Source organism: Molossus molossus, unplaced genomic scaffold (genome assembly GCF_014108415.1).
Source record: "Molossus molossus isolate mMolMol1 unplaced genomic scaffold, mMolMol1.p scaffold_m16_p_14, whole genome shotgun sequence".
Classification (NCBI taxonomy): Eukaryota; Metazoa; Chordata; class Mammalia; order Chiroptera; family Molossidae; genus Molossus; species Molossus molossus.
In genome coordinates, this window is record NW_023425349.1 from 34,687,449 (window position 1) to 34,706,858 (window position 19,410).

General features: G+C 47.2%; 1 protein-coding gene and 1 non-coding gene across 3 annotated transcripts in view; one reads left to right on the forward strand and one right to left on the reverse strand.

Moving 5' to 3' along the window:
* Nucleotides 1–1,944: 1,944 nt before the first annotated feature.
* LOC118630415 lies at nt 1,945–2,051 on the forward strand. The gene has a single exon (XR_004959637.1). It is a non-coding gene; the product is annotated as a U6 spliceosomal RNA (small nuclear RNA).
* A 5,128-nt stretch (nt 2,052–7,179) lies between these two features.
* PHF24 (PHD finger protein 24) overlaps nt 7,180–19,410 on the reverse strand; it is a 28,611-nt gene continuing 16,380 nt past the window's right edge. The window contains exons 2-9 of one of the 2 annotated variants that reach the window (XM_036261151.1): nt 14,154–14,205; nt 13,824–14,042; nt 12,994–13,179; nt 11,221–11,299; nt 10,740–10,945; nt 10,246–10,406; nt 9,849–9,944; nt 7,180–9,521 (exon numbers count right to left, since the gene is read on the reverse strand). In XM_036261151.1, the coding sequence (XP_036117044.1) occupies nt 9,425–9,521; nt 9,849–9,944; nt 10,246–10,406; nt 10,740–10,945; nt 11,221–11,299; nt 12,994–13,179; nt 13,824–14,042; nt 14,154–14,201 (1,092 nt within the window). In that variant the 5' untranslated portion in view covers nt 14,202–14,205 and the 3' untranslated portion in view covers nt 7,180–9,424. Of the gene's footprint in view, nt 9,522–9,848; nt 9,945–10,245; nt 10,407–10,739; nt 10,946–11,220; nt 11,300–12,993; nt 13,180–13,823; nt 14,206–19,410 lie in introns of both variants that reach the window. The other variant, XM_036261150.1, reaches the window with a different exon arrangement.

Below are 19,410 nucleotides of genomic sequence, written 5' to 3' on the forward strand. Positions count from 1 at the left end.
ATTTCTGCTTGAGTTTTCCAGTAGTTGTTGCTTATTACCTGATGCTTCCACTTGCTATAGGAATGTTACATTAACCCCATTACTCTGGATGCAGTGTGACTTCTTGAGGTCAGACTCTAAGCATACATACTTCATGCTGACACTGGAGCCCAGACTTCAGTTCTATGCTGAGTCCCAATTTTGGCCTCAGCCTGAGACACTGACCTTAGTCTTAGTCCTGAACTAGACAGTTCCCCAAACCCAGGCGTAGGCTAAACCCTCCTCTTAGACATGGATGAGTCCTCATCTTGATCCAGATATTTGAACTAATCTAAAGATTCAGTTCTGATCTTGTACTCTGATTGAACACTAGCAATCTAACTCCCTGGTACTTGCCTGGCATCTCCCTTTATGTTCCGAACCTACACAGACCAGTAAGTATCCTAAGGGTTCAAAGGGGTTATTTCTTGCCTTGGAGTGAGAGGACAGTGCTAGGAATGACCAGCAGAGGGCGTGCAACATCAGGTCCTAGAGGCAAGCTTCCCAGAACCCTCCTAGGAAGGGGATATCAGGCGTTTTGAGATCTTCCATCTTTTCACTCAGGTCAGGACCCAGAGCTGCAGGCACAACAGTTGGTCTAGACTCCAGAAGGTTAAACTTAATAAATTAAAGTTCCTAACCCAGTGATACTGATGCTTTGGGGTCATGTGGGTTTGTACAATCATGGATCTCCCTACAGCTCAGCTGGGCTCAGGGCTGGCATTTACTGACATGGTAAGTCTGAAGAGGAGTGAATACCTGGTAAGGCATCCTCCTTCCCCAACTCAACACTTCTGTCACATGCTTATACAGCTTCACTACCTTTCCTGGTATACAGTTATCTTTGGTCCTATTGAACAGAAATCTGCCTCTACTCCACCTTTGGTCTTAGCTCTGGTCTTGAGGTCACATTGAATCTATAGGTCCCATCTTCCAGGTATCAGCCTCCGCATTCCTCAAGTATGCTCCTCTCCAGGGTGAACTTTTCCTCTTCTGGTTTGTTCCATTCCAGGCACTAAGACCATGCTCCCCTGTCTGGGTTTCAGTTCGTGATTTTGCATTTAATTTTTATTAATTTTTTTTCTTTGTTGATTTTAGAGAGAGAGGAAGGGAGAGGGAGAGAGAGATAGAAACATCAATGAGAGAGAACATCGACTGGCTGCCTCCTACATGCTCCCACTGGGGATTTTGCCCACAACCTGGGCATGTGCCCTGACCGGCAATCGAACCAGTGACCTCTTGGTGCATGGGTTGATTCTCAACCACTGAACCACACCGGCTGGGCCTGATTTTGCTTTTAGATATTTTTCTGGCATGCCTGTGCAATGTATAAATGAGCCAGCCTGCTCTCTCCTCTGACTCTGAACTTTGTTCCATGTAGCCTCCTGTTACACCAGCTTTTTGGTAGCCACCTCATCCTGTTCACCTATACCAAGTGAAAACTGCAACCTCTTTTCTCTTTGAGCTGCTAAATCACATATTGCCCATTACCTATTATGATTTTGAAAGGAGTGTTATATTTACCTTAAAAACAAAGATACTTGAGCCCTGCCCAGTTTGGCTCAGTGGTTAGAGTGTTGGCCCCCAGACCAATGGGTCACAGGTTTGGTTCTTGTCAAGGGCATGTACCTCGGTTGCAGTTTGTCCCCAGCCCTGGTTGCAGTCGAGGTCGTGCAGGAGGCAACCAATTGATGTGTCCCTCTCATGTTGATGTTTCTCTCTCTCCCTCTCTCTTCCCCTCCCTCCCACTCTATCTGAAGATAAATGGAAAAATATCCTCGGGTGAGGATTAAAAAAAAACCACAAAACAAAGATACTTGAAATAAAAAACATTTTGGCAATACCTTCTGAGTTTCAGGGCAATCCCTAGGCATGGAGACCTCTGTACTTGATGCTTACTTAAAGGTGAGACAAGGAGGGACTGAAGTGCTCACTTAAGCAGCACATATACTAAAACTGAAACAATGCAAAGAAGATTAGCATGGCCCCTGTGTAAGGATGACACACAAATTTGTAAAGTATTTGATATATTTGTTTTTTATAAATGTTAAAATGTAAGATTGTAAAGTAAATGTATATATGAATAAATCAGTATACTACAAAGAAATAAAAGAAGAGGGGCTGAAGATTTCCAGCTGGCTTGGCTGTGACTTCAGCACTGTGGACAGAGGCCATTGGCGATACCCTCAGTTATGCCTGGGTCTGTAGGCGGGTGGAAGATAATATACACATAGCATTCATATGGGGCCAGAAATCCATGCTGCTCACTCAGTGCTTTAGTGTATAAAGCTTTTTCCTGTTTTTGTAAATTTAATTTTTTTCATCACCATTTATCCCATGGCCTCTTACACCTCCACTCCCCCGTCTCCCCCCTAAAGCTCTTTCCTCTTATCAAACTAATTCTATGCTCACTCAACTATCAGCCCAAGAGGCAAACAGAAAAGGGACTATTTTCTAGATTTTTTTTTTACAGATGAGGAAACAGATTTAGCAACGTCAAACTTCAAGGAACCCTTTGGATGGGGTGGGACAGAGAACACATTACTCCATGTTTAGCAAGTTTGGCAGCTGCTGTTTCCTTTGGGGGAATGCTGTTTCCCTAGAGATAAAGAGGAGTGCACTTGAGCCAAAGCAGGACAAGGTGGGTTGAAGTCATGTAAATCGAGGCTCCAGCCAGCTCTAATGTGGCAGTTGGTGGTAGGAACAGTTCTGGGAGGTTCTAAAGTACCATTCAGGACTGCCAGACTGAGGGTGAGGAAATCTTATCATTAGGGTCCACAGATGTCCAGCTTTTATACCTCTTTTTACGTCCCAATGCTTGGCTTCACTGAGCCTAGAGAAAGGAAAAGGGACCTGTAGGATGTTACTAAGTTGTCTCCAAGTCTGATGGACCTACATAGGAAAACTCCAGTGAGGAGAGGTATGGCAGCCCTGTGAGTGAATGGAATGAATTGTGCAGGTGGTAAGAAATCCTGTGACGTGGCTACTTGTTTATGTCTATTCCCAGTAGGTGGGAAGGGGAGGTGCTAGACCACACAGCAGCTGTTTCCTTGAGGTGTACTTTAGACAGAGGCCATTGGCTGTACCCCCAGCTATGCCTGGAACTGTGGGCAGGTTAAGAACTTGGGTAATGAAGTCAGATTACATAGGTCCCCTGCTTCCTAGCTGTGTGACTATATAACCTTGAGAAACTTTCACCTTCTCTGTTCCTCACTTTTCTCATCTGTAATACAAATCATAGGTTTATTTTATTTATTTATTTATTTATTTATTTATTTATTTATTTATTTATTTTATCCTCACCCGAGGACATTTTTCCATTTTTTGTAGATAGAGTGGGAGGGAGAGAGAGGAAGGGAGAGAGAGAAACATCGACGTGAAGGGACACATCGAGTGGCTGCCACCTGCACGACCAACCAGGGCCGGGGACAAACTGCAACCGAAGTACGTGCCCTTAGCGGGAACCGAACCCAGGCCTCTCTGGACCGCAGGCCGATGCTCTAACCGCTGAGCCAAACCGGCCAGGGCTATATTTATTTATTTTTAATGACTGAATTTCTTTCTTTATTATTTACTTTTAGAGAGAGGAAGGGAGAGGGAGAGAATAGAAACATCGATGAGAGAGAACATCGACTGGCCGCCTCCTGCATGCCCCCCACTGGGGGTTTGGCCCACAACCTGGGCATGTGCCCTCACCAGGAATTGAACCAGCGACCTCTTGGTGCATAGATCGATGCTCAACCACTGAGCCACACCAGCTGGGCCATAGGGTTGTTTCAAAGATTAATTACTCAGCCAGTGTGGCTCAGCAGATTGAGTGACATCCCGTGGACTGAGAGGTCCCGGTTTGATTCCCAGTCAGGGCACATGCCCAGGTTGCAGGCTCTATCCCCGTAGGGAGTGCAAGGAGGCAGCAATTGATGTACCTCTCACACATCAATGTTTCTATTTCTTTCTCCCTTCCTCTCTAAAAAATAAACATATTTTTTAAAAAAAGGTGAATTACTTTATGCAGAGCACTTAGAACTGCCCAGTGCATACTAAGTGCTCAAAAATGTTAATAATTATTTGTATTTGGGACCCCTATGGGTTGGAGGTAGAGAATCTACCTCTGAGCCACAGACTAGGGATGCTTTCCTGTTACAGGTACTGGCTCTGTTCTTACCAGGTAAAAGGGATGAGTGGGGATTCCATAGTCCTCTGAAAGCTTCTCCAGACTGCAGTTTTCCAACCCTATCACATTAAAACAACTAGCAAAAATGGATAGGAAACTCTCAGATGAAGGAGGGCCCAGAAGACCAGGGGGAAACACAGCCAATGAGCTTCCCTACTTTGTAGTTCAGCAGGAACTGGGAAGAGAAAAGTGTCTAATACATAGATACTTTGGTGGGGAGTATGGGGCAATACATAGCAGACAGGCTTAGAGGCCTTACCTCTTTCTCAGTTTCTCCAAAAGCTCTGGCCTTGCCCTGCCCTGTTTGACTCAGCAGTTAGAGCATTGACCCGCAGACCAGAGGCCTGGATTTGGTTCGTGCTAATTAGGTTCCAAACTACCTCGGTTGCAATTTGTCCCTAGCCCCAGTTGGGGTTGTGTGGGTGGCAACCATTCAATGTGTCTCTCTCACATTGATGTTTCTCTCTTTTCCTCCCTCTCTCCCTCCTGCTCTATCTCAAGATAAATGCAAAAAATGTCCTCCGGTGAGGATAAATACACACACACACACTCACACACAAAACAAAAACTCTGGCCTCTTCAGTGTCTCCATATTCCCTCTCTGTTGGTGATAGAACCCCTGCCTCCTCCCACCCCCGTCCATCACTTGATTCTTGGGAAGGTCAGTACCAAAAGTTCTAGAGAGACATGGTGTATTGTGTTCTTGGAGGCCATTGCTGCTCCTGTCTTAGACTCAGACTCAGGAATTGGCCAATGACAGGAAATCACACAGAAACTTGCCAGATGCCCCAAACAGGAAACAGGAAGCAGAAATAGCATCACAATCTCTTTATTATGATTTCCACTGTGCCCAGCCTCTGGGAGCATCAGCTCCTTCTGGAGTGAAGGCTGAGCCATGGGAGGAGCATGCAGCTGTAATGATGGGAAGACAGGGCTTCAGGATGTTCCCCTCAGCTATCGAGTTACCTTCCTCAGAAAAGCATATAGGAAGAGCATGAGGGACCACAGGGAATTGGATCCTCCATTGTTACTTGAGTGCTCTCAGATTCCCCCTCACAAGCCTGAGTTTGGCTGAGAGAGCATAGGCCATCTCTTAAGGAGGTTAAGCTTGAAGGCCTGTGTTTCACCATAGATATGGAAAGAGGCCTTGCTACTTATACCTTGTTCATATCTGTGCACATTCTGTACACACTGTGATTGGGCTTCTTAGTCAATGGCCCAGACCAGACCTGACACCCTCTCCATGATCTAGGTCATCAGGTCATGTGGCCCAGAGGGAAGATTTTCCTTAGTGCTAGTTGGGTCCAGTGGAAATTCTGCAACCTTTTTTTTTTCCTTTCAAGGTTGCCAAAAGCAGTGGCAGCAGGAAAGCAACATCAGGGAAAGTGCCCAGTCCTACCCCTGTCCAGGGCTGTGCTGTTGGGAACAGGCATGATGTACTAACATCCTCCACTCAGGGAGATCTCTGTTGTGTAGGCTGCAGGCAGGGGTCCAGAGAAAGATCTTGGGCAAATTCAAAGTAAGTGGCAGGAGAAAGTAGCAATTTTATCCCACTATAATGGAATGGTAAAAAGGCGAGTTATAGTTACAGGTGCTGCCAGGATGTCCTGAAATTATGGCATTAAGGCTGTTCTGCCTTTTAGTGCCGAGTATACATCTCCCTTTACTCTGCTGGTTGGAAGGGGACATGCTTGCTGGGGCACTGGAGCCTGCTACCAGTGCTACCTGGAGGTTACTCTTGGCTCTGGGGTGGTCATGGCTAGCCTGGGACCCTGCCAGACAGCTTCTGCTGAGCTTCCCTCTTGGCTTTAGGGCTTCCTGGCATCATTCTTACTGAAGCTTTGAGAACTGCAATGGTTGAGGTTGTGCTTCAGGCTAAGAGGCCTAGGCACAATCCTAGGCTTACCCCCCAGTGAGGTGTCCTCTTCCTAGGCAGTTTGATTCAGTCCTTCCATATTGGTGATAGGACTGGGGGAACCCCCAGATTTGGCCACTCAAACAAGGCCTGGGTGACATCTCACAGGGAGCACCAGGGCCAGAAAGGCTAGTGGCAGCCCTGCAGCCCCTGTCATTTGGGCTGAGGGCAGGAAGAGGCAATGTGCTCATGGCTTTGGCTGTGGCTGTCCTCAAAGGAAGAAGAGCACTTGAGAGTGGGTCAGTACCCAGGAGCGAGGGAACTGCTCCATCCCTGGGATCCAAAGGGACCACTGCTCAAAAAATCAGAGCCTGCATCTGTTGGGGAAGGCTAGTCTCAGGTGAGGAAGCCACAGAGCAGACCTGGAGAGATTACACGGCCATAGCTACTGCCTCAGCTGACCCTCTGTTGCTGTAGCTTCACTGTGTCATCCAGACACCCGTTCTTAAATTTTAGCATTGGGAAGAGGACTGCTGGGTGAAAAACAGGCTTAGGGCAGATGGTCTTCAGAGGAGCATATATGTAACCCCAGTCTCTCTTGGTTTCAGGGGATGGGGTGGGGGTTGCTTGGGAAAAGGACTGATCTCAGTTTGGGGCTGCCAAGAAAAGACTGAAACATTTTCTCTACCCTTATTAAAGTCAGACACTAATTTTTGTGCTTGGCAGAATTTCAGAAAGTCACAGTGATGACAAGGTTTAAAAAGGAAAGAGAATTTCCTTTTTATAAACCTTTCCAAGGTTTATAAAAGGGCTCCACGGATTAGGACACTACAAAGGGAGATCCCAAACAGGGGGTTGGGGCTTCTGCAACTCTGAACTAGGGGAGCTATGGAGCCTCTCCTTTGGTAAAAAGTTAGATGCCTACAGAGAAGAAGCTGGTTGCTTTTTTATGCTTTTCTGCTTCCTAGGACTCTTGTGGACTGGGACTCTATCCTTTGCTGGGGGCAGTGTCCCCTTGGGCCCTCTGCAGCATGCCCCTACCAAGAACACTTGTTGTCCTGGAATAGGAGAGGTGATCTCAAATGGGCCCAAGTCTGTTGTGGAAGACCTCTGGGGCCTGCTTTGCCAGTCCCTGGAATCCAGCTAGCCTGATCTGGCCCACGATCTTTCACCACTCACCCACAGAACGCTAGAAGCTACATCTCCAGAGAGGAAGGCATCACCTTGATCTGTAAAGGTCAGGGAACAAGAAGGTAGACTTCCAGTCCCTGTGACTGATGATGAGGCAGGAAAAAAAGCTGTTCAGCATTCAAAGTCCAGAGCTTGCCTTTACTCAAAAAGCCCTGTCCGTGAGATCAAGCAGCCCAAGGCCATTGATGTAGAAAGTGATTTGCCAGGAGAATAAGCAGGAGGCCCTGCTCTTAATGTGCTTTAATCTTCTCAGGCCTGGGTGCTTCAGATGCAGTCCTTGGGCCCAAGAGTCATGTGCTTTCTCTTTCTTTTTTTTTGGCTAGACAGAATAATGACCTCTCCTACTGATTAGTCCTGAGTATGGCTAAGGAATATTTACAGAATGCTGTGGGTTTTGAAATGTTCAGGGTCATATACATGAACCCAGATTCATCTTCTGTCTGTCTCATTTTAGTCCTAAATAATCCAACCCCAGAAGCTTCTCACCCTGCTTCCAGGTCAGGCAGTTTCAGCAAGAAGAGACCATATACCACACTCCTGGTTGCAGCTCCTCCCTTTCTTCTAAGTATCTCAACACTAAGCTGTATGCTGCTTCTTCTGTAAACACTCAATTTAGTAAAAGTTACTTGAGCAATGAGGATACATTAGCTTCTTCATGATTGAGCCAGTACCTTCTCAAATAACTCTTAGTAGTCAGATCTGGCTAAATCTAAGTCATTTGGTTGGAAACAGAAACCTGAACCCAAGTACCAGGGCTGCCTCACAACATGCAATGACTTGAGAACTTAGGAAGGAAAGTTGGGGCTTGGAGGCCAGGGTTAGTGGCCTTGTGGCAGCCTCTGCTTGTCCCCAAAGTTCTCCCAATCTAGGCCCAGGCCTTGGCCTGGTGGAGAAGAACATGTAGCGAACAGTAGGGAGAAGTAGCAACTTAGGACATATCTCAGTGATGGGAAGAAGGGAAAACTACATCCTCTGTAAGGCTTTGCTGGGATTTTATCTGCTTAAGAGAGCTGAGATGCAAATCCTCTTGTTAGCTCCAGCCTCTTATCCTCATTGTCAGGGTGGTAGAAAGTTCCTACTCAGAGTTCTGTGGAGCTGCTCTTTCTTGGCCTGTTGAAGAGGCTGTCTATTCTCCACACAATGGCACACTTCTATAGGTTTTCAGTTGAGTTGAGCTGGAAGGATGGAAAAGGATGAACCTTCTCTTCTCTTCCATCCATACCTTGTCCTCACTGGAGCTCAGGCTTTAGGTCTCTGTGATAGCTGACTTGGGTGAAGCATCTAACACAGAGGACCGTGACTCCTGTCATCATACTTGTTCCATTCTGGCCCCTTGGGTTCTGGGACATGAGCTTGCATCTGAAAAACAAGGGCCAGGATGGCTCACCTTGGTTTTTGACTGTTCCTCTAAAGACTTTTGCACTTGAATGACCTGGCTGAGAGGTTCCTAGATTTCTGGGTCCCTGAGAGGGACTGCCTATCCGCTTTTCTAATTAGGACTCCACAGACTAGTTGCCTTCTGTTACCAGGAACTGGAATTTAAATAAATAATGGGTTGAAGTGCAGTGGTGGTTTTTTTAACCATTTTCCCAACCCAACACACATGAGGGACACAGCACACACCTACCAGAACAGTGGCTCAGCACAGAATGGGTTTTCATTGGGGCAAAGGGAAACTGTCAGCATCTCCAGGAAAGGATGTGAGTGTGATATGCCCCCTTATTAAGAATCACTTGGCCAGAGTCTTATCTAATGGAACTGGAACTGGCCAATTGAATGGGGTGAGTCAAGGCCCCCTCATCTATACCAGTGGCTTCACAAAGGAACTTTGGTCCTTTTTTAAACCAAAAGAACCAGGTTTCTGAAGGCATGGACAGCTAGGTGTGTGAGTGTGCAAGCATATACATGAGCAGTGGTGTGTCCGGTCTATTATGTGAAGGGAATAGGGGTGTGAGTGTCTAGAACTGGGTGCTGCCACAGATCCCAGGGTTTCTCCCTGTAGCAATGCATTTACTGCCTCTGTTGTGAGGGGAATGGCAATTTCATTGCTATAAAACTTAGTGATAAACTGAGATGCTGGCAGTGCTCCATCCTCATAAGTCTCAGTACCAGAGGTTGGTGGGGGAAAGGGAGAAAGGAAAAGGAGAGAACACCACTGTCCCAGGATTGAGCTTCTCTGTTCCATGCTATCCTGGGGGTTTCAGGTGAATGGCTGCGCTGTTTGGGCGAGCAGCCAAGATGTAGATGACATTCTCCCGCAGAAAGGTAGGCCAGTCCATAGATCTGGAGTGGAATCAAAGAACAGGTTTGTAAAGCTGGGTGCAGAGCCTAGAGGCTCATGAGACCTGATCACAGTGTCCGCGTGACTTGAGTTTGACAAAACTCAGGGAAACACTGGATTGTGCCTGACATGGTTATAGCCAGCTATGTTTCCAAGCTGGCAGACCAGCTGGCTGGCCCTATAGATCTGGGGTCAAACATGCACTCTTGGAGCCTGGTTTTTGGTGTGGGCACTTGCTGTTTTAGGGCAACAATAGGTAATGTCCTCTCTTACTTGTGTGTGTTGGGCGGTCAGAGGAGCAGACAGCCAGTTGAGGAGATCCCACTCACCTGGATTCATGCTCTGTGGGCAGCAGGGCCTTGTCCTGAATCTTGCTGTTGCTGCTGGCTGGGCTGCTTTCTGCTATGGGACCCACATGGCTGATGCTGTTGGGCACAAGAACAAGTAGTTAGAAGCAGGACAGTGAAAGTCCTGGTCCCTCCCATGAGTCAGCCCATGGCTCCAGATGTGCATGTCTAGGCTTTCTGACATGGGGCAAAAGTTTGGAGTAGAGACTCCCCTATGCCATGGCCAATAGGAATCACTGTCCTCTGTCTAACGCACATGAGGATCCTCTCTTGGCTGCTGGCAGGAGAAACAGGGAGGTACCTTTCATATTTAGGGCCATTTGGCATGGAAAAAGGAGGAGGGTATGTGAGTGGGGGCAGGGATTGGTAGGTAGCAGACCTGACACTGGAGGAAGGAGCCTCTGGGAGACGTTTGCAGAACCAAGAGTGCTGTGCACGGAGGCACTCTGCCTCACTGATGGTGCTCCCGTTGCCCCATGCCAGGAAGGTGGCTCGGGCTCGCTCCCGCTCCTTGACTGTCAGAAGCCTTAACAAAGAGTTCTGGGGAAGAAGAGACAAGTTAAGGTCTTAGAGGTGAAAATATTTTATAAACTGTCAAGCCACAGAGAATTCTACCTCCATTTCCACCTCTGCAACCTCCCTTTGAAGCTGCCCAGAGCCTTTCTGGTAGCACCAACATTTCCAGTGGGGTCTAGTGCAGATCAGTCTTCCTTGAGCAGTTTCCTCAGCACCTGTCACTGGATGGGACTTGAGCCCTTTTCTGGCACTGGTCCCTGCTCAGAGAGTATCCAGGGCTCCCCCAACCTGCCCAGCATGCTTCCCAGGTGTCTGTCACTCAGTATCCCATAGACATTCACCCCAGCTGGCCCTTACCTGGGGACGCAACTGCTGCAGAAGTAGGAGGGACTCATGGGACAAGAAATCAGGCCACTCTATGTGTCCTTGATGATCAGGGTCCAGGGCTGCAAACTGGCGGGCTGCCTGCTCCTCTTGTTTCTCGGTTAAAGCCCTGTCACTGTCCCCCCGCTTTGCTGCTTGGTGGCGGTAGCGCAGGAAGTCCTCCCGCGTCAGGGAGCAATCTGTTGGGAGGCACCACATGCTAGCTATGCCCACTCCTTCCTCATCCTATGAGTCACCTCCATTCACTTCTAGGGTACCCTCTAGAGCCCCTACATCCACAGCTCTTGCAGAGTCATTGTCTCCCAGGCGTGGGTGCCCCTGCTGGCCAACAGCTTGGGAGCAGGGACCTATTTCCCCTTAACCCCCAAATTCCAAGATACTCCTTTCATCCTGGAAAGTATGATGGAGAAATCTGCCTGGCCGCTCTCCATCCAGCAGCATTGTCCAGCCTTACCAGGGATGACTTTACACTGCTGAAAGGTCTCTGTGAGGCTATACATTTCCTCCTCAGTTAGCAGCAAGTTGAGGTTGTCCTGGAAGGAAAAAAAAAGAAAGAAAGAAAGAAGAAGAGTTGAGTTAGTGGCCACATAACACATAGGCCAGTAAGAAAGAAAGGCCAAAGATAAAGAGAAATGGAAATAGTATTTCAACTGAAAGGCAATTCTGAGATCTAATCCTAGTCTCTCATTCACAATCAAGGAGACTGAGGCCCCAGGAAGGGGAAGGGACTTGCTTAGGGATGCTCAAATGTGGGGCAGAATATCCCTCAGAAACCAGGTATCCTGACTCCACCCTGAGTCTCTTTTATTAAAATAGTAATTTTAAAATTATTTTCTGAGATAACCTAGGGCTTCCTTGGAAGTGCATTAGGAAGCTGTTGCAAGGGAGAAAGTGGGCTAGTAAGTGGGTAGAGTTGTGAATCTTTGGCCCCATCAACCAGAGCAGCTCCATCTTTATCCATTTTATGGATTTGGCTTCTGTGTTAGACTGTGCTCAAAGAATATTTTAGTTTTAAATAATTTTAATTGTAACTCTACTCCTAATGGGTTGTATCACTTTAAATTATTCCAAAGTGGTTTTGAAAGAGATGCCATCATGACAAAGTTCCTAAAATCAAATGAGTTTTTTCGTGGTGCCGTAGAAGTTTTAATTCCTGAAAGAGCACTGATATGTTTTGTTAACATTAATTTATAGTCTTACAGTCTTTAAAATATCAACGATTCTTTCTAGTAGGTTATTTTCCCCCCTAAAATACTAGCAAAGAATAGGAGCAGACATTTCATGAATATTCATTTGTGGATTTCATAAAGAACTCATACCATTCTTTTAATAAACACATACTGAGCACTTAGTATATTCTGGTCACAATGGTGTGTAACACTGTGAGATGTTCACTGTGGCTGCAGTGTATATAGTATATGTGTGTGGGTAGAGCAAGAAGGAATGATAAAAGGGAAGGGAGGTAGGCAGAAGCCTGACTATGAAGTGCCTCATATGCCCTTTATTGAGCCCCTCGAATTGGGCCTTTATTCTGAGAGCAAAGAGGAGTCACTAAAGGGTTTTTAAGTGTGGAGTGCCATGGTGAGATCTTTGACTGCTGTGTGGAAAATGGATTAGAGGGGCAAAGTCTGGAGGCATGGAGAGCAGTTAGGTGGCTGTTGCAATAGTATAGATAAGAAAAGATGAGTGACTAAACTAAGACATGAGAATGAAGAAAGTTGAGAGCTATTAGGAGGTAGAATCAATAGGACCTGTTGACTTACTAAATGTGAGGGATGAAGGAGAGAAAAAAGTTGGGATTGGTAATGGTGGGTGGGATGAGGTGGTATTCACAGAGATAAGGAATGGAGGGAGAACATGTTTTTGGAGAAAGATAAGTTCATTTGGGACATGTTGACTACGAAGCACATGTAAAGCACAGAGATGAAGATAAATCTAAGAGACAGAGAAAATTTAAGTCTGCACACAGATTTGAGAACCATTAGTGTTTAGAGGCCAGGGATGTTGCTAAAAATCCTACAATGCACACAGCCCCCACAACAAAGAATTATTGTGCCCAAAATGTCAATAGTATTGAGGTAGAGAACCCCTGTCTCGGACCCTTATATCTATTATTAGAAAACTCTGTAGCTCATTGCCTAGAAACCAGTTGTAAGACTGGGCCTCCAGAAAAAGAGCCATATCCTCCATGGTTCAGCAGCCCACTGTCCCTGCAGTCCAGGCTCACACAGTAGTGGCAGCTCCAGCCTGTTTCCGTGTGTGCCATCTCGGTCACCTCTGCTGCACTGCCTTCTTGGATGTAGCCCATGCGATGCAGGCAGCCATCATGAAAAACCCTGGTGCAGACCCTGCATGGGAAGAGGCTCTCAGCCGTCCAGACCTCACAGACATCGCACATCTCATCGTTGACAACCTGGGGAAAGATGGCAGGAATGAAAAGGGATGTGTGAATACAGGCAGCAAGATCCTACAGCCACCAAGCACACTGTGGAATAGCCTAGGGGAGCAACTCCAACTGAAGCCAGTGTTAAGGTGGTATTTCCCGTCTTGTCTCTCTGGAAGACAAGAACCAGCAGGCTCTTCTAGCTGCTCAGGCCTGTGTGACCATGGTTCTGATCAGGAATGCTACTACCATTTTTGGAAAGAATAATTTGTTGTGAGAAATTGTCCCAGGCATTGCAGGACACTTAGCATCCTGGTTTTCTTGGCACCAAATACCAGTAGCAACTCCCAGTTATGGTGACTTCCGTACATACCCCACGCCAATTTTCAAATAATCCCTACAGGGGGTAGTACTATCCCTTAGATGGGAAGGCTGGTAGAAGACCTGCTATGGTATCATTCTTTGTCACCTACTGCCTCAAGTCTTTCACTAAGACTAATCCAGAATGTAACTAACGTTTTTATTCTTGTGGCAGAAACTCAAAAATCATTCTGGAGTCAACTCCATCTTTCTAGTTTTGAGTCTCACTTTAACTGTACCCCGGCATCCCAGTTATGCTCCCTGATCCTCAGAAGGTCTAAAACTTGAGGAATCTGCACTAACTGGACACTCACAGTCTCTCTGGGCTCCAAGCAGATATCTGGAGGTTTGTCATCATCCAGCTTCCGGGTGGGGCGGATGAAGGCAGGAGGCGTAAAACGATTGTTCCTATCAAACTCTTCAGGTTCCACTCCACGCCCATCTCGGAGCCTCTCCCAGGCTGCACGGTTGATGTTGCTCTCTTCTTGGAGCACTGGGGTGCTTGCCTCTGCTTCTTTCTCCTCCTGAACCTCCTGGACAGAGCCCTCTACAGTGCCATGGTGGGACCCTGGAAGCTCACCTGTGCGTTGAGTGGAAGGCCTGTCCCGCAGCCCATCCTTGAAGGCAGACACAGCCAGGCTCACCTTCTGCACCTGCTCCACTGTCTGCCGCTTGGACATCAACACCCCCATGGCTCTATAAACGAAAAAAAGAGGGGCCCAGACTTAGCCAATGGCTGACCATGTTGAGCCAATCTGTTTCAAGCATTTACCTAAGTGGCAAATGCGACTGAATAGTTTCTCTTGTTCTAAAACTCAGTAGTGGTAGGGAGGAGAGAGCAATTGTTAAGGAGTCAGAAGACCTTGGTTCTACTGTTGATTGAGTGCCTCGTGACTTGGTTTTCCCATCTGAAATGAGAGCTATCTGTTCTCTGCAATTCATAAGGCTGTCATGAAGATAACCTTAGTTCACGGGCTTAACAGTGCTTAGTAGACTGGAAAGCACACTACAAATGTAAAATGGTATTTCTATCTTCCTTCCTGTCCCAAAGCCAGTTAGGTCTAGGGTTCCCAGGCCTTTGCTACTTTGAGACAGTTGGAGACTTCAGAGCCCAGTCTCTCTTCTTCCCCACAAGATGACCAAGGCTTAAAGCAAGACTACAGCAACATATTTCAGACTTCTGATTTAAGGGAAGGTCCTCCAATAAGTGTTGTGCACAATCTGTCCAGGGATAATCCACATCAAATGCCTACTTTTTGAGTCAGAGTGATTGAACTATTTCTAGAGGACTCTTAAATAGGCAGTCAGGGAACTCTACCACCCTATTCTGTGGTGAAGGTCACAAACACTTCTTTGCCCCTCTAATCAGTAGCTATGCCTCTTTATGGGTCTGTGTACCTATCAACAGACCCAACAACAGACAACTGGTCCATTACAAGCTCTAAGGTGCTTCTCACATTTCTAAGGCTTTATTGTCACTCCCACATTTTTCTGTTTTGATTTTCGGAACTGTTCAAGAAAGATCCATATCCTTTATAGGTTAAAAAGTAACATCATCCCTGCTCTTCCTCTGCAGGGCATAGCATCGGAAAGTGAGGGCGTATTGCAAAGCTGTTTGCTATTTCCTAGCCTGAGGGGCCTTAATGGAATTCAGCTGGGGAATGCTTGGTCTATGTAAAGTGGAGCAGAGTGTCCATTTTAGCCTTGCTCTCAGTCCATTGTAATCAAGGCTTATTGAAAACAGTACTATGTGCAAAGCACTAATCACTCCTCACAGGAAATAGAAGACAGGAGAACAGAGTCTTACCACTCAAGCTACTTAATATTAGAACTCAAAGAAGAGTAAGACAAAGCGCTACAGTGCTTAAAGGAAGGTGAGACCACACTACTGGGAGTCGAAGTGGACCCTGAAGGATGGGTAGGAAGTTACTTTCTATTTGTTTTGGGGGAAAGGTGACAGAGGGTAGGAGGAAAGGTTAGGGTCAATTAGAAGCTCTATAATAGTCCAGGCAAGAGGGTTTAAATTGAAATGATGGCAGCAAGAATGATGATGACTACGTGTATTTGATACCATGGAAATAGAATTAGAGAAATTTAGGAATTAAAAAACTGATTGGTCAAGGGTAAAGGGAGAGAGGGCAGTTTTATATTTATTTCCTAGCTTTACTGAGATGTAAGTGACATATTACATTGTATGTTTAAGGTATTCAATGTGATGATTTGATACACACACATATATATTATATATATAAAATTTTACCACAATAAGATTACTTAGCATATCCTTTACCTCACATAATTATTATATTGTTGTTATGGTGTAGAACATTAAAGCTCTACTCTTATTGCAACTTTCAAGTATACAATACAATCTTGTTAACTAAAGTCACCATGCTGTACCTTAAATCCTGGAACTATTCATCTTATAACTGAACGTGTTTCTCCTTTGACCAACACCTCTCCATTTCCCCTACCCCTCAGTCCCTGGCAACCATCAGTTTCTATGAGTTCAATATCTTTAGATTCCACATATAAGTGAGATTATAGAGTATTTCATTCAGTCTTTCTCTTGACTTATTTCTTAAAATAACTTTTATTGACTTTATTGGGGTGACACTGGTTAATAAAATTATATAGGTTTGAAGTGTACAATTCTATAATACATCATCTGTATATTGTATTGTGTGTTCATCACCCAAAGTCAGGTCTCCTTCCATCAACATTTATCTCCACTTTACCCTCTTCAACTGCCCCCCCCCAACCCCTTCTGACTTACTGAGAGGGCAGTTTTAAATCATCTAACTAAAAGAATGGTAGTGCCATCTACAGAAACTGGAAAATAAGAAAGAGGGATTGATAGAGGAAGTCATTATTTTAGAAAAACCAAGCACCCAGGAGATAACCAGACCCTTTTGCTTTCGGAAGATAACCAGACCTTTTCGCTTCCTGCTTCTGTAAGCTGCTTACCGCTCTCGCATCTAAAGAATGTCCGCCCAGCCTGCTACAAAGGTAGGTGCGCCCTACAACTCGGGGTCCAGAATTTGGAGACTGCCTCCTCTGGGTCCACATGCATGAATAAAGGAACCTCTTCGCTTCCTCCTGTGTTTGGTCTGAGTCTTTTCCGTAACATTTTGGTCCCCTGACCGGGAATCGACTCACACAGCAGGCGATTGCTACCAGTGAGGTGGCCCTGTGGGCGCTCCGTGGAAACCTATGATGGAGGGAAGTGGGCGCCTCGGTTATTTCGGGTCCCCGTTCTGGGCTCCACAGCCAGCTGCTGGCGAGGTTCTCGCCCCACCCAGGCTGCCAGGGGAAACGAACAGGTCCAGTTTTGGGAACTGCACAGCTTCAGGACTGGTGAGTGCCCCGGGGATCAGAAGCCTGAGCACAGGCCCATCCTTGAGGTGGAAGGAGAGACTGATCACCTCTCAGGCCCTTCGGCTGCCAGGTAGGGCAAGCCATAACAGGAGGGAATGTTTAAACTCATTTGATTGTTGATGCGAGAGTGAGTGTGCATGTCTGTGTGACTCCCCTGGTGCAAATCTATGGAGTCTGAGTGGGCCCCAACCTGCAGATCTGTGGTGACCTCATACGGCTCAGGGCAGTATCAGATTCTGGGGACATAGTCCCTCCCTGCGAACCTGATCTGAGACAGGGGCTTATACTGATCTGCCAAAGCTAAGAGGCACCTAAATCCCCATGAGTGGAGTGGCCAGGTGGGTGAACCAAAAATCCCTACCCTTTGTCTGTCTGCACTGTTACGAGAGGACAAACCATGGGAAGAGGCCCATCAACAGTACTTGACTGCATGTTGCAGAACTTTGACCAGTTCTAGGGCCAGTATTCAAGCATGACCCTGAGCCAACTGGAAAGCTTCTGTTCAGCCAAATGGCCTACTTTTGGAGTAGGTTGGCCCCCTGAGGGAACCCTCAATTTAGGAATTATGCCTGCAGTACACCTGATAGTGACAGGGAGGCCAGGACATTTACATAGATATATTTACATAGATAGATGGCAGGAACTAGCTCAGGACATGCCGAGTTGGCTCCAACGTTGTGCAAGGCAGAAATCAAAGTTGGCAGGGGTAACTGGAACAAAGAGAAAGACCTCACCTAGCCAAACTTAGGCAGTCCCTGCCCATGTCCTCGTGGCTCAATCTAAGGAAGCACGCCGACCCCCCATTCTCAAAAGCGACCCAGAGGAAGAACTGCCCATCCACTTACCCCCTGATATGCGCCCAAGACAGTCCCCCGGGCCCCCGAAAATGAAACTCCACCACCATCTATCTTGCCAGCCCCAGCCCCAGAAGCGCCCCTGGCCTCTCCGATCTTGATAAGGCACTGGCAACGGCAGCCATTCCAGATGCCTCTCAGGGAGACCAAGGCTCTGCCACAAATTGGGCCAGGATGGACCATCATTTATTACCAACCATTCACCACCACTGACCTCTTAAACTGGAAGCACCATACTCCGTCCTACTCGGAGAAACCCCAGGCCCTGATTAACCTTACGGAGTCCATCGTGCCGACGCATCGTCCCACCTGGTACGACTGCCAACAGCTACTCCTCACGCTATTCAACACCGAGGAGCAAAGGCACATTCTCCAGGAAGCCCACCGATATCTAGAGACCACAGCACCCGTGGGCACTTTAGACCCAGTCCAATGGGCAAAAGCAGCAGCACCTGAGGCCCAACCTGACTGGGACCACCACTCAGAAGAAGGAAGGGCCACGCTTCAGAGATACAGGGATGCCCTTCTCTGGACCGCAGGCTGACGCTCTAACCACTGAGCAAAACTGGCCAGGGCTGCCCTGGGGATTTTTACAAACGTCTGTGTGAGGCCTATCAGATATTCACCCCATTCAATCCTGAAGGGTCAAACAACCAGAGAATGGTCAACACTGTGTTCGTCTTCCAATCAGCCTTGGACATCAGGAAGAAGCATCAGAAACTCAAGGGCTTTGCTGGAATGAATATAAGCCAACTAACAGAGATTGCCAACAAGGTATACAATAACTAGAGAGGAGGTGGCTGAGCAGGAGGCTCGAAAAAGAATGGAGAAAAAGGCAGTCCTCCTAGCATCCACGCTAGGAAAGCCCCTGCCACCCAGGAAAGGCCAGTGGCCAAAAGGAAAAAACAAGCCTACACATTGGAGTGTGGAATCAGACCAGTGTGCATACTGCAAAGAAAGGGGGAACTGGAAAAGGGAATGTCCCAACCGAAAGAAGAAAAGGCAGGCCGATAGGCAATCAGCACCCGAGACCCAGGCACCTACCATCCTCAGGCTGGCAGGCCTAGGTTCGGACTAGGGGAGACCGGGCTCACGATACCTCGGCCCCCATGGGCCCATGGTCCAAATAACAGTAGAGAGCCAAACCCTCCCTTTTATGGTAGATACTGGAGCAGAACATTCAGTAGTAATGACCATGGTTGCACCTCCCTCAGGGCGCGAGATCTCTATCATTGGTGCCACCGGACAGCCTAGTGGCCCAAACAGTTTTGTCAGGGGCCACCAGGTAAAGCATGAATTCCTGTGCATGCCAGAGTGCGTGGTCCCACTCCTGGGACGTGACCTGCTTTCTAAGCTAGGAGCCCAGATCTCCTTTCACCCATTAGGAGAGGCTCACTTACAAGTTGGCATCCCATACCTCATAGCAGTCTTAGTTCCCTGGGAAGTAGAATATCGACTATATAAGGAAGCGGAGGAAGGCCAATGGGAGCCCACAGAGGGAAGGGGGATTGACCTTCGAAAGAGATACCCAAAGTTCTGAGCAGAAGACAACCCACCAGGATTGGCAGGAAACCATACGCCTATAATTATAGAACTGAAGCCGGGAGCTGGACCGAAACAGATCCGCCAGTATCCCATCCCCAGGAAAGCCAGGCTAGGCATCACAGAG